Source organism: Equus caballus, chromosome 5 (assembly GCF_041296265.1).
Source record: "Equus caballus isolate H_3958 breed thoroughbred chromosome 5, TB-T2T, whole genome shotgun sequence".
Classification (NCBI taxonomy): domain Eukaryota; kingdom Metazoa; phylum Chordata; class Mammalia; order Perissodactyla; family Equidae; genus Equus; species Equus caballus.
The window spans coordinates 14,881,525-14,896,113 of record NC_091688.1 but is presented as its reverse complement, the minus strand read 5'-3'; the positions used below and the strand labels follow the sequence as shown (position 1 = coordinate 14,896,113).

Sequence of the window (14,589 nt, the reverse complement as noted above, 5' to 3'; positions counted from 1 at the left end):
GGAATCCTGGCCCCACCGGCTGAGACCTCTCCTTGACTAGACTTCCTTACTTACAAAACCGTAACAATAACAATACCAACCTCAGAGGGCTATGAAGAGGACTGAATGGGTTAATTTCATCAAAGTGCTTGTAACAGTGACTGGCACATAGTAGGTATATAAGCAGTCATTAAAAAAGTAAAACCCCTATTGTAGATAAAGGAACTGGGGCTTAGAAGTGAAATCATGTAACCGGCCAGCAAGTGCCTGAGCCCCACTATAGATCCCAGCTCAGTCTGGCCTCAGAGGCTGGGCTCTTGGCCATGGTGCCCTCCTGCCTCTCAATCTAACCATCCCTGAGCGCCTTTGCAGGGATGTGGGGCTCCGGACTCGGTCCACAGGGGCCCCTGCTGCTGGTTACTCTGGACCAGGGTGGGAGGGTAGAGAGAAGAGCTGATTCCAATCTGCATTTATCAGTCACCCCTACGTGATGGGATGACCCCAAGCACGGACTGGGACTCCAGAGCAGGTACGCGCTCCTTCAGCTAAGCTCTCTGCCCCCTCCCCACGTCCCTGTGCTTCTCCTCTCAGGGCCGAGAGGCCTGGAGGCAGCTCAGAGCTTGATGAGTTTCAGGAGGAAAACCATTCGGGGCCAACAGTGGTGTTCAATTTTGTCCACACTCTTGTGTCTCTTCTATCTCCTTGCACTGCTTGGAACATCTCCTGTGCACTGGCCCGTTCCCTTTGCATCTGGGAAAGGCCCACAACTGGTCTGGAGAAGTCCACGAGCCAGCGGTGGAATGGAGAGCTCTCTGCATGAGGCCAGGGGAATGGATCTTTGCAAAGCACCTACTCTGTGCCAGCTACTAACCCAGGCCCTTTACCTAAACTGCCTCATTTGACTTTCCCAACAATACTCTGAAGGAAGGTCATTATCACTACTTTATAGACAGGGAGATGAGGCTCGGAATAGTTGAGTAATTAGGTCACGGACACATCACGTAAGTGATGGAGCAGGAATTCAAACCTGCCTGTTCTGGTATCTGCTTCACCCAGGAAGGGACCCCACTTCCTCATGAGGGATGGGAGGATCTCTGAGGAACCTCCCCTGCCCACCTGCATCTGTGACTCCGATTCTACAAGGGTGGGTCGTGTGGAAACAGCACAAGCTCCGGAGGCAGAGAGACCTGCTTCAAAGCCCACCTCTACCACTGGCCGCGTGATCTCAGACACATTATGTGACCAACTTCGTTAACTGTGAAGATGAGCAACTATATGTGTCAGCAGTCTAGTCCAATGCTCAATAAACAGCAGGGTGTTACCATACTTGGTTTTGATGAGGGAGATAAAAACAGACATAAAGGTTTTAAAAGGGAAAGGTCCAGCTCCTGCACTTCCCGTCTCCTCCAGCAGGGGTCAGGCCAGCGCCGGGCTAAGGAGTGCCCGTGGCCGAGACCCTAGAACTCGCAGATGCGCCGGCTCCTGAACTCACTGGGCTCTCCCCAACTGACACCCAGGAGTAGCAGGGACCCTGAGGGCAGCTCACCTCTCTACCCAGGTAGGAGCCTTCCTTTTCAAAGATCAAGGCCAGGTACTCTTCATTGTTTCTTGCAAAGAATCCATTAATCTCCTTCAGCCTGCAAGAGACAAGGCCGGCTGTCACTCTCCACAGCTGGTAGGAATAGAGCAAAGCTGCTCGTGACACGGGATGTGGCTGACACAGTACTGCGAATACAGCCATGCAAATCTCCCCCTCTTTTCTACACAGGGCCTCGTGGAAGTCTCTGCTGCCGGCCCTCCAGTGGGAGTAAACAAAACCCTTAGTCTCAAAGGACAGTGCCTGTTACCCACCCTCTGGCTCCTCATTTCACCCACCGTGTTCATTTGTTTTTCATCCTGTCTCAAAATTTTAAGAGTCAGGACTGAGAATGAGGCGGTCAGGGGAGGAGCACTGAGGAGGATACTGTGAGACCAGGTGTCTCCATGTTCTGGGAAAGGCCCGGGTTACTGACTATGGTTTGTATTGATCCCCTAAGAGACTGGCAGGTAGAACCCATCAGATCCAAGCCTTGATCTGTGGCAAGTCACCAGCAGCTGGGACATCTGCTTTTCCTCTCCTGGAGCAGGCATAACAGAGGAATTCAAGAATCAGCAAGTCCTGGGCACAGGAGACCTGAGAAGCTATCTAACCCAAGCTCCTTATTTTAAGACAAGGAAACTGAGGCCCAGAACACAGGTGGAAATCAATAAGAAGGGAAATTTTACCATCCCCCCCAAAACAGAGGATTAAGCTAAAATTGTTTTAAAAACTCAAAGTTTCAACAAAAAATAACTGTGTAATACAAAAATGATTTCTTTCCTTATTCCAATTAAAAGCAGGACATCATCACACATGCTGAAGAGGCCAGCAGGTGAGAAGGCACTGGGAGACTGGATCTTCTCTTCATCCCCGACCTGACAACCTATTGCCCTTTTCTGGATCCAATGACTTGGGAATGGTCACCTCTAAACAGAAGGTGCAACACGGGGCCAATGCTGGATGCCAGCCCAGGGACAGTACAGATGGATATGCTAGAGAGGCAGGGGCGAGAGTGTACCCCTGTGGGTAGATGAAACAAGTGTCATGAGGACCGTCAGCCTCTGGGGTGGCATCAGGTGGCCTCAGACCACTTTACCAGACCTCCCCTCGGCTGGCAGAAGAGCAAGTCCTACATGGCGGCCAGCCCACTCCCATGCTTTCCCACTCTGACGTCTGGAAGAGGCAGTTCACCTCTCCTCACACATCTCTGCCTCCTTTCTAAAGCTCTTTAGAAGGATGCCTTTGAGAGAGGCTGGCAGGTTTCCTGATTTGTTCCTTTTGAGATCCCTCAGGGCTGAAAATGCACCATGAGTGATGTGTGTGTGTGTGAGAAAGAGAGAGACACACAGTCATTGAGAAATGGAAGAAGTAAGGAGCAGGGTACAGGTTGGCATGGGTGTTTCCTGGAGAGATGGGGTCTGGCTGTGGAACCCCGAAACACACCAAGACTATATGCTGTGTCCAGGGTCTCCGTGAAGCCCTCTGGGAGGATGGAGAATTGAGTAAGATGATAAAGGAGTCCCTGTGAGTTGGATTCAACCCCAGCTGACACTTGGAGACACCAGCTCTCGGCAGGGCTATGGCTTTCAAGAACACGGGCACAAACTGAGCGGGCCCTAAGCATGAGCGCCGGCCTTGTGAAACCTTCTCAGCACCTGAGCCTTCTGTGCTCTGAGGCTGGGCTCCCTCCAGCAGTCCCTGCTGGCACTTGGATTTGTGCCTTCTTGGCACGAGTCCCTGGGGTAGACTTTATCCTATCTTGAGTTCGGATCCAGAAGCACAGGACGTAGAGTTTTCAATCCACCATCTCCCACTGTGGGAGAGTCAGCAAGACGCCATGTACCTCATTGTCCTGGAAAACAGGCAAGCCTGAAGCCTGCCTGGCAGGTGGATATGGGACAGCAGCCACCGTGCCTGGGGCTCTGCAGCACAAGGAGCAGTCATACCCTCCCTGCCCCCATCATGGCCACTGCTCAGAAAACAACCACCTTCAGCTTACAGAGACGGGCTCTCCTTTCCTCTCAGCCCCACGCCCCCTGCCTCTAACCAGCATTTGCCCTCCCTTTTCCCTCCCCGTGCCCACTCCCTCAGTGACCGCCCCTGGCTTAGATCCTGTGAAATTCAGCTGCGTCCCCAAACGTTCCTGAGGACAGGCTGTGGGAAGCAGCAGCAGCAGGTATGCCCTGGAGGACCCTCACCCAGCTTTTTCTTCCCACCTGGCGGGATGGGCCCTGGTCAGTCAGCCCTGGGACGATGGGGCTCCCAGATAGGACCTCCCTCCACCAGCTCCTCCAGAGCAACTCTAGGCTCTGGCCACCTGGAGCGTCAGCCCCAAAGGCAACAGGAAGAATCACCCTGGGGGGGTGGGCACAAAGGGTGAAGTGGTGCACCTACAACATGACTGACAAACATTAATGTACAACTGAAATTTCACAAGATTGTAACCTATCAATAACTCAATAAAAAAAAATAAAAACGCTGGAATAAAGGTCAGGAAATCTCCAAAAAAATAAATAAATAAATAAATTAAATAAAATAAAATAAGAAGTGGAAAAAAAAAAAAAAAAGGAATCACCCTGGGCCCCCAGCCCTGCCGTCCCCACCACCCTCTGGCTCCCAGGCCTGGGATCCGGGCCCATGCTGCACCAAGCCTGCCCCAGCCCCACATACCTGGCAGGCTCCAGCGGGGGACAGGCAGTGGGCCATGTGTCACTATGGGACTCCAGGGCATCAATGAGCCTCTCCCGCAGTGCCTGCACATCAGCACCAGCCACTGTAAATGAAGAGGGACATGCGGAGAGGGGTGTCAGGAAAGAAGGAGAAGGCCACCCAGTGCCCCTGTTAGCCTCACTCACAGAATCAAGGGGCCAGGACAGGAGCTGGTGCTGAGAGAAACAGAGCAGTCAGTCCTTCTCCGTCCTAGAGGAGTGAGGGTGGGGGCTTCTCCCATGGCCCTAAGTAACACAAGGGGCCCCATCCCTCGGGGGCAGGAGAGTCCCTCAGACCTGGGGGCCCTGAGGGCTTCCCCAGGGGCCGTGTGGTCTGCCCCTCTGGATGCCAACCCCACTTTGACATGAAAGGCTATTCTGGGAACGTGGTGACCCTTTCCCTTCCCAGGATCCTGCAGGGACCAGCATGGAAGGGCTTCTTCAGCCTTGTTTTCCCGAAGGCTTCTTCAGGCTGGCTCGGAAGGACACTTTTAGGAAAACACAAATTTGGCTTTCAGTCAGGTAACTCCTCACCCTGTAGGCATTGCTGGGTTCTTCACCCCAGTAGAAACAGGGAAAAGAGGGAGGCAGGGAGAGGAAGACATGGACAGCACCAAGGGGACAATGAGAGCCAGGCCACTCACCCGACAGTGTTGCTCCTGAGCCACTCTTGGAAAAGGCCTTAAAGAACTGGAAGGAAACACAGAGGTGAGAGTCAGTGACACGTGGGGCTAGGAGTGCCACAACCACACCCGACGGGTCTGCATCTAAGACCTAGCTACTTACTAAATGGAGCAACTATGGGCAAATGACTTGACTCTTGTGAGCCTCGGTTCCTGCAGGTGTAAAATCAGAACAAGGAGGTCCTTGCTCTTGGAGCAGGACACCGATTCCTTTCCCTACCGTCCTCATGTCCCGACCCCGCAGCCCTGAAGCAATGAGGGAAGCTGCAGGCAGCCGCTCACACACGTCACCAGAGGTGCCCTGTGTCTATAAAACACCAGTACCTAGCACCTCATGACTGGAAAACATTGATGGTGTGAACGAATGAAGATGACCATTGCTGTTTTTCCTTGCAGACTTGTCTGAAAAATAATGTGAAATCACTTCACACCCCCCCCAGAAAATGTTAGCTGCCCTCTGAGGCCATCTGTCCTTGTTCTCCATCTTGGACGAGGAGCCTAGAGGCTGGTCTCTGTCCACGGAGAACTCCCAGCCTGGCTCACAGATGCTCCACGGAGGGAGGAGTCTCCAGGCCAGGGGCCACTGAAGGCTGGGCTTGAGCCCCTGAAGAAACAAGTTGTGTTAGAGACAGGCCAACTTGACTCCGCCTTGCCCTCTTTTTCCCCTACGTGACACCCAGGGCCAGTCTGCCGTCTCCTTGGGTGAGAGGGCAGAGAGCACAGAGGACAACTCCTCAGAATCTGGGCTTCTGCCTAAAAGGCAAGAGCTGCCAGAGCTCTGGCCTGTGCTCTCCTGGGCTCAGGAGGGAACCGGGTTCAGGTGTCCTGACAGACAGCCGCTTAACTCCCTGGGGAAGAGCCTGTAGGCTGGGCGGCGGCCTCTTCCTGAGGTCCCTAACCTCAGGGCCACCTGCAGCTACCATGCTTCTCAGCCTCCAACGGCATGGCCATTTGGCCTTATCCCAAGCTGGTGGTTGAGTGCCAGCCTGGCTCTCCCAGACCTGGGTTCAAGGCCTGGCTTTGCTATGCTCTTATAGTATGACTTTGGGCAACCTATTAATCTTCCTGAACCTTCTCAGCTTTAAGATGAGGATTACACTATCTACCTTGAAGAAGTGCCCTGAGGATTCAAAGACCTGGTGCGTAAGGAATCAACAAATGTTAACATCATCATCGTCGCTGTCGTCATCATCATCACCCCTTTCCCTTCTTCCTACCTTTTAAACACTAGGAAACACTGATCAGCTAGCATTTGTTTGTTCCAGCCATCTGTAGGCAGAAAACTAAAATTCGGAGGCCACCTGCCCCGCCTCTCCCACATGAGGAACAAAGATGCAGAGAAACCGCCCATCTCTCCCCGCCTGCAGCCTCCTCCTGCTCCCTCTGACCTCACTGGACCCGAACTCCTGCTAGCTGCTTAATTCTCTCTCCTTTTAGAGAATTAATATAAACTGTTATTCTGGGTGAAAACCAGCCACTGATACATGCCACATATATTTATAATAATGTTCTCTGCAGTTACTGAACAAATTTTGAATAAATAAAATTTTGTTATCCTAATACTTATAAAAATAATCACAAATTTCCTGGACTGTGACATGAGATCAAGCAGACAAAGCAGGTTCAGGCATTTATGGACTGACATCGTTTCCCAGAAACAAAATTTTAAAATGCACCTCTTTGGGGTTTGGTTTGCTCACAAATAATAACCCAGAGGATGATCTTTACAGCCGTAGTTATTCCTAGTGATGGTGCCCTTCTCTACGTACGGACAGAAGAGACTTCGACTTGTTCCCATAGGCACAAAAGCAGCACTGACTTCAGGAAGCCGTAAACCGTGTGGCTTTCCCATAGCTGGTTATTTTCAGATACTGAAAAGTAACTTTTCTTCATCAACCACCAGGTCACCCAAATCTGAGCAGGTGCCTTATTAAAAGGGGTGGGCATTACCTCCATCGAAAGGCAGCCTCCCTGGACCCCAGCTGAGTCATCTGAAGGCCCCAGCCGTGGGCAGCACGGAGTCAGACAGGAGCCACAGTGAGCGAGAGGGACCCAGGGGGAGGCAGGGGCTACTTGTATTCGCCCGCAAGGTGCAGGGCTATAGGGAAGGCCTCTCACCCTCCTCCAGTGACCTCTGTGCTGTCACTCAGCCTTCCTCCATCCTCAAGAGCTTCCCATCTACCTTCCAAAACAATGTCACCACCTGAGCTCTGCCTCCCACACCTCATGCTCTTTAGGAACTTTTTCCTATCAATTAATCTCTGGTTCATCTCTCCCTTTTTTTTGCCAGTTCCTTCCCTACGTCTAGAAATCAATTCAATCCTAATTTTTTTTAAAAAGAAAGGACAGGGAGGGAAGGAGGCTGGGCCTGGAGAGAGCCCCACCTTTCCTCTCCCCATATTGCATTCCCGGCGCTCGCTGCACTGCCGCATTTCTCAGCGTCTGCTCTCACTCCTCCAACTCCCTGTCTCTTCCTTCCCATGGCCAGCGAGCTGTAGCTCCTGCCCACCTTCAGCGGAAGCTGCTCTCAGAAAGCTCAGCGGACCTCATCGGCCGATCCAACGGCCTTCCCAGCCCCTTCTCGCTCCCTCTGCAGATCTGAGGTCATCACTGCCTACTTCTCTCCCCATGGCCAGGGTTTGTCACTTTCTGTGCCACATTTTACTGACCCTCTCCTTCTCTGCCTTCATGCTGCCACCATCTCTTGGTTCACCTGACAGTGACCAGGCCTTCTTGGCCACCTTCACAGCCTTCCCCTCGCCCTTGGCCCAGCCTCGCCCTGGACTCCTCTCCTGGGCCCACAGCCCTCGCCATCTCCTGCCCCAGCCTCTCCTACAGCCACGCAGCAGATCACGACTCTCTCCTGCTTAAAGAGCCCTGGGTGGCCTTGTCACAAATGAGGGGCTCAATCTATGCTTTTGAATGAATGAGTAAATGAATGAACCCAGAAACAAACCTGTTGTCTATCTCATTACCAACGTTATCTACTTTGTCTAAATGACTGGCAATCTGCACCCTCTGTCTCAGGTCCTCCCCTGTCACAGACTTCTGCTTCCTCCTGATGCCCTCCACACAGGTGTTGGGGCACCCCCTCCCCAGACACACTCTCTCTCTCCAAGACTGAGTCGCCCTCCCCGAACCGGCTTCTCCACCCGCGTTCCTCATCTCACCCAGGGACCACTCCCTCTCTGTCGCCCAGACAACACCTCCCTCTCCCCAACCCCACAAGCTCGGCCCACAGGCTCCGTGAATTTGACCTTTGTGATACCTCTTCAACATCCCCTGGACCACGGCCCACCACCTGCTTGCCGGCCCACCACAGCCGTCCCTCCCCGTTCTCCCTTCCTGCCCTCAGAAATTTTAACAGACTCAATCCTTTCATTTTCCAGCCATCTTCCTCACCGCCGCTTTGCTGAGTTTTCGAAGGCACAACTCTGGTCTGATCACGTCACTCTTCCACAAATCTCTGCTGCGACTCCCCACTGCCAATGAACAATGTCCCAACTCACTGCATTTGAGGCCTTCTAGGATCTGACCCCAGACTTACCTCCCACTGCCCCTCATTCCTGCACTTCAGCTACAGCGGACTTCAACCTGAACCTTCCACCCACCCACCTACACCCCTCCCTGAGTGGGAGGGCAGGACTACAGCTTATCGGTCTCCGCAAGCCTCCGAGTGCCCGGCACAGCTCTAGGACGCGGAAGGACTCAAGACATCGGTTCAGCTGAGCAGAAACTCTCTGCCCTTTGATCATCCTGGAACCTCATGTAAAAGTCACATGAAGATCTAGTCAGAGCACATTTTTGTCCTCTTATTAAAATGCATCCTTAATAAGCCCGCTGTTGGAGGCGTGTCCCCTACCCAAGGAAACCACCACGGCTCCTTGGAAACAGGCAATTAAGACTGAGCAGCGAGTTCTCTTTCCTCCAGGAGTAGTCAGCACCCAGTCCCTTTCCTGTCATCACTTTACACAGGAGCTTCTGCCTTCCCCCACCTTGGAGCCCTGGGAAGACCTCTGTGTCTCCCCAAAGGCAGGAGACCAGGGGGCATCGGGCAAGTCTGTACCAACCTATCCAGGAGCAACTGCCTTCCCAGGGCCAGAGGAAAGCCCTGGGGAATAGAAAGCACACTTTTCAGCGGTGACCATTGACAGGATTGAATCCAAGCTTTTAAAACAAGTTTTAAGGAAAATGATCCAGTCTCCAAACAGATTATGGTGAGCCCACGAGGATCCATAGGCTTACCCTTTCCTACGTTGGGGACTGTCAGTGGAGGAGATGCCTGGAAGAAAGCAGGTGACTGCTGAGAGGGGGCCCATCTCCTTTCTCCAGAGAGAGGCAGCAGACATCTTTCTGGGTCCTGTCTCCCTCCCTGACATCTCACTTTCTAGCAAGAGTCACATAAGGTAATAGCCCAGACTCTGCACCCCGCAGGGTGTCCACACTCCCAGCCCTGAATTCAAGGACCTGTCATTCCTGGGCTCTCTCCTCCCCCAGCCCTGCCTCTGCCCTGCACAGGAGCCTCTGCTCCAGCCAGACCAGTCTTCTCAACATGCCCTGCCCACACGGGGGCCTTTGCTCTCAGCTCCTCCCCTGCCCACACTCCTCTCTCCTTGCCAAACCCCATCCATCCATCCACACCAAGTGGAAGTGCCCCCCACGCACAGAATCCTCTCTGATGTGGGAGGGAAAGAGCTCAGGGAGCCCAGGCAAACTCCTCAAGTACTCACTGTGCACAGATCACTCATTGTCTGTCAGCAAGACAGTCAGCTCTGAGGGACCCTGTGCACAGGACTTCTGTGTCTGGCCTCTCCTCCACGTCTGGCCATGCCATACCTGTCTGGTCTCTCCCACAACGGTGAGCACAGCGCTGCGCACCCAGCAGACATGCCCTCAACAGCTGAAGATGGATGGTCTGCCCAAATGCAGTGCCCAGAGGAGTTACCGCGGCCCCACAGGGCAATGCGGAGGAAAACAACTCACATTTACTGGACTCCAGGTAATACCACACAGGGCCTCGGCCCTCTCCCCCGGGAGACCTCATTTCACACTTGGCAACAACCCAGTTAGGTAGATATTGTCATCCCATTTTTACAGACAAGGAAACTGAGGCCTGTGGCTGGGGCACTGTTACTCAACTTCCTAAGTCACATATAGTAAGCAGGGGAGTTGGGTTTGAACCCATGTCAATTACCTCCTCGGAATCTTGCAAAGGGAAGACTTCTGTTTTCCTGCCCCAAGGCCCCTGCTCCCTGTAATCTTGATCCCAGCCAGGCCTTTGGCTGCAAAGGCTCCTGTTCCATTACCCACTGAGGGGCACTCCTTGGCCCACGGTAAAGTCTCTCCCCTTAGAAGTTCCAGCCTCCAGGTCCTCAGCGGCAGCCAGAACCTGCTGCAAACTAGTCCCTCCCTCCCCCACACCTTTGTTTTCTTCCAGCTGGGCTCCAGCTCCAGTCTGATGGAGCCGACCCGCCCCTCTGAGCCAGGTGTTTGCTAAACAGGCTGGGCAGGTGGAAGTTCACATTTGCTTATGGTGACAAGGGGCAGAAGGCAGAGGAAAGGGACAATGACACATGTTGGTGGGCCTGTCCCCAACACACCAGCTAGACTCTCTCTTCCTCCTATTCAGCACGTGTCCTCATCCTAGAGCTCTCACAGCCTTTATGGGTAGGAGCGAGGACAGGCTCCAGTCCCCAGGGGGCAGCAGACAGGGCAACAGGGCTCTCTCCCAGGCTGCTGGCAGCCAGGCCAACCTCTGGGGTCTGCACGGCTTCTAGAGAGTCCAGCCATGATGCCCACAGGCACGCCAGCCTCTCAGTGGGCCAGGATCCCTGGAGATCTGGAATGGGTTTGAGTAGTATTTTCCAAACACTAGAAGCAAACTAGCAGTAAGTACCAAAATGAATTTAGTGAACCACAGCCAGTATTTTTTAAAAATAGAAAATAGCGTGTACTACATGTAGGAAGAATAAATATTGTTTTATGAAACTTCTGTTGTAGTGATAACAGATACAAACGAACTTCTGGATCTTACTGTAAAATGTCTATTTCTTAGGGCAGGTCACAGTAAAAATGTCTGAGAGCCACTGCATGGAGCCTCAGAGCCGAGATCCACCAGGAGCCTGAACCACCACACCTGGGCCTGAGTCCTAAAGACAGGCTCGGAGAGCCTCTCCCCGCCAAACCCTGACTGCAGGCTCCTGGGGGGAGGCGGGAGGGAGGTCACAACACTGGTCTCTGGAGCTCTTAAGAAATGGACAGATGACTACCAGCCCGGCCCAGCCAGGTGCTGCCTGTGTGGAGGGAGGGGAAGGTCAGGAAGACCAGCCCAGGGCCCTCCCAGCTCCCTCCCTTGGCCAGCTGGGTGACTAAGGCATGATTAATCACTTGAGGCATCCAGGCTGCGTGTGCTGCATGACCTGGGTAGGCACCGAGGAGCTTCTGGATCTCTCCACTGCCTGGGTCACCTCCTTCACACGCACCGTGCCCCAGCCTCTGCTCGGCAGAGACAGAAAACCCCAGGTGCCAGGCCCCACAGAACCCCCACAGGATGTCCTGACCTGGCCACGGGACAATGCCAATCCCTTTCCTGGGGGCTGGGCAGTGGCTGGACCCTGTGCTGAGCCCTCGCTGAGAAGTCGCAGCCTTGAACGAGGACTCCTGCTCCCACACTGGTTGTCCCAGAGCTCCCCACTCAGGGCTGCTCACCCTGGCTCAGCAAAACGGATAGGGTGCCCCAGCCTCCGCACCGCAGGGTAACTTAGATTATCTCAGTTACGTATCTTGGGGCTGAGGAGAGGGCAATGGCCCTGCCAGGGAGGTCTTTTACTTGAAAGGGATGATTGATAAGCAACCTCTGCCGCCCCCTCTAAAGGATACGGCAGGAGCTGTGGACTCGCCGTGCTGTTCCCCAGACCAGCCAGGCCTCAGCTGACCCAGGCCTGCGCCCTGACCCTAAGCGTAGCAGGAGCGTAGGAGGGAGCTCTCTGGGGCTGTGGAAACCGTGAACCCAGCAAGAGGATTCCACTGGGCGTGAGGAACAGCAAGGTCAGACGGAGTTAGAACTGGACATTCTTGGAGGAGCCCGGAGCCTCGCTTTCCAGATGAATTCTCTTGATGTAATCAGGCTGAGATATGGCTCATGGTTGTGCTTGGAACTTGAGGCCCCTGAGCTCAGAGAAAACTTGTTCCGGGGACAATGCTTGGTCTTTCAGTTTTCAAAGGCATTTCCTGATTATTCTTAGTGGCTATAGAGGAAACTGCTTTTCTAGATGCCATTCTGGCAGGAGGAGGCTAATTATTTATAGCTGGAGGGAGAGAAAGAGAGAGATCTGGATTTGAATTCTCCAATTTAGAAGAGAAGAACTGGATTGCAGCCAGGTGAGAGCCCCAGGGAGGGCGCTGAGCAGAACGGCACAGCCCCGCAGCTCTGGGCTTTCCAGGGCCTCCCGTCTGAGGGCCCGAGAAGTGCTTCAGATATTAATTAAGCTGCTGATGCCCCGCAGTGGGCAGGCTGGCAGGCAAGGCCTCACCAGAGAGGTCCTGCTACTTTCAGCCAGAGCTGGGGTGACAGAGCCCTCAGGTGTCGGGGGATTCCCTGATGGGGATCCCTGCTGCCAGAGGCATCAGCATTTTGAGTGTGGGGTGAGGCTATCCCAACAGGGCATTTCCAAGCTACTTGAGTTCAAGGCATTTTCCTGATGAGGGGGCGACTTGCCAGTGTCTCTGGGGTCCTTTCCTGGGGGACCATTAGGCCCCCTGAGTCTGATCCTGCCCATGGATGGGTCAGAGCCTGAGGCCTGGTTTTATAGGGTTAGGTCAGACCTCTAAGGTCAGGAGGGAGAGGAAATGGAAAGAGGCTCCTGGGAGCTAGGAGCTCTCACCAGCCCAGGAGACAATCACCTCGCAGCCGAAACCCGCCCTCACCAACCCAGCCACACACAGCCCTTTCCCTTATAAAGGCAGAATTTGCCAACCAAATGAACCTCCTTTTCTGCCTCCCAATTCACACCCCTTTCTGCCTCTAAAACAGGGGTCTCATCAAGCAAAGGGACAGCACTGCAGGGCTATGATTCAAACAGATCAAGCCCAGAGGAATCAGAGAACCTCACAGAACACAGCAGCCAGGCGGCCGCCAGGGAAGCACGGAGCCGCCGGCAATACGCTCATCTGGCACTGTCCCCCAGGCCCGCACTCCCCTCCGCGACACACACCCTCACAGTCGGAAAGCCAGGGATGTTGAAGTCTCTGCAGACTGCTGTGTTGGCCTCGTCAGCACAGTCCAGGGCAGCGAGATTCAGTGCTGGCCTCCAGGCTGAAAGGACAAAAGAAACCTGAGATCAGTCAGAGGGGCTGGCACGTCTGTCCGCTCACCACCACCTCTGCCCGCTCACCACCCCACACGTGACACCCACGGCACCTGCCTAAGGCTCTGATGAGAAAGGTCACCCCATCCTCAGAAAAGGCCCTCTGAGATAGTCGGGTTATTCTACATTTAGCCCACGCTTAGGACAGTGAAACTGCACAAGCAATGCTGTCTTGAATGGCATCTTTGTTCCCCCATTATTCTGTGGTGGGGGAGGGGCCCAGGGGCTGGAGGGGCTGAAGGAAGATGGGAGATGAGCCTGGCTCTCCTGACGAAAAGCCCTGAAATTGCCTCTGTCCCCGCAGGGCGCAGAGCACGCCTCAGGAGGTTTAGAGTTCCCCTGTGGACACTCAGAGAAGGTTTCTGTGGCCAGAGGTACTGGCAGTCAGCCCAGCTTGGGAGGGTGGGACACAGGGTGTTGGGGACTAGCTCCCCAGCCAGAGATGGAGGCAGGAAATGTAGGGGAGGGAGGGGAGGCACTAGAATCTAGGAACCACAGGGAAAGAAGCCCTGAGGCCACAGCCACAGTCTGGAAGGAAATGAACAGCTCCCGGAGGCCAGCTGTCTGGGCGCCCTGCTCCTTCATCAGCCTGCGGGCTGAGTTCTCCCTCTGCTGAAACTTCCTGGCAGAGAGGATAATGGCACTGCTCTGGGCCACAGCCCAGGGTCTGGCAGACAGAAAACAAACTCATCTACGAGGCAGGCCTGCTGAGCTCTGATTCCAGGCCAGGTGCCCCTGGAGCACCCACCAAAGTGCCACGTGACTGTGAGGCTGCTCCAGACGAAGGCAGGACGTTCCCACGTGAAGCCGCACAAATGGTGAGGTGGCGGTGGAGCAGTGCCACGCCATGCGGCACAGAGCTCGAAAGGAATCTGGACACAGGAGAGACCAGCCCTGGGGACTAAGCATGGGCCTGGGGCCGCTGTGAGGGGCTCTGAGGGGGAGGCAGGCAGGGGCCAGAGTGCGCGCGCCTGCCTGGAGGGGTCTGGGCTGACCCCCACGGCATCTCTGGGCAGAGTGAAGGAGGGAGCCTGCCCGGGGGCGCGTGTGCTCCCCACAGGGCCCTACACCTCTCATCTGGAGCAAGGTGGGGCGGGGGTGGGAGGATGTACACAGGCAGCCCACCCAGTACCCATTAAGTACAGAATACTGAATAACATTATTCAGAATATCTGAATAACACTGCTGAGAATCACGGCTGTGCCGGACCTCTTGCCTCCCCCGAGAACCTGTTCCTTATGATGTCTGAAAAGCTACTCATTCAGAGGGCTTCA

The 14,589-nt window shown here is 54.3% G+C and overlaps 1 protein-coding gene across 1 annotated transcript in view; it reads right to left on the bottom strand.

Annotated features, from left to right (window-relative positions):
* Window positions 1–14,589, bottom strand: part of QSOX1 (quiescin sulfhydryl oxidase 1) — a 44,539-nt gene that overhangs the window by 16,974 nt on the left and 12,976 nt on the right. Inside the window, exons 2-5 of the mRNA XM_023640649.2 lie at window positions 13,163–13,263; window positions 4,911–4,956; window positions 4,229–4,331; window positions 1,526–1,616 (exon numbers count right to left, since the gene is read on the bottom strand). Of these exons, the coding sequence (XP_023496417.1) occupies window positions 1,526–1,616; window positions 4,229–4,331; window positions 4,911–4,956; window positions 13,163–13,263 (341 nt within the window). The remainder of the gene's footprint in view (window positions 1–1,525; window positions 1,617–4,228; window positions 4,332–4,910; window positions 4,957–13,162; window positions 13,264–14,589) is intronic.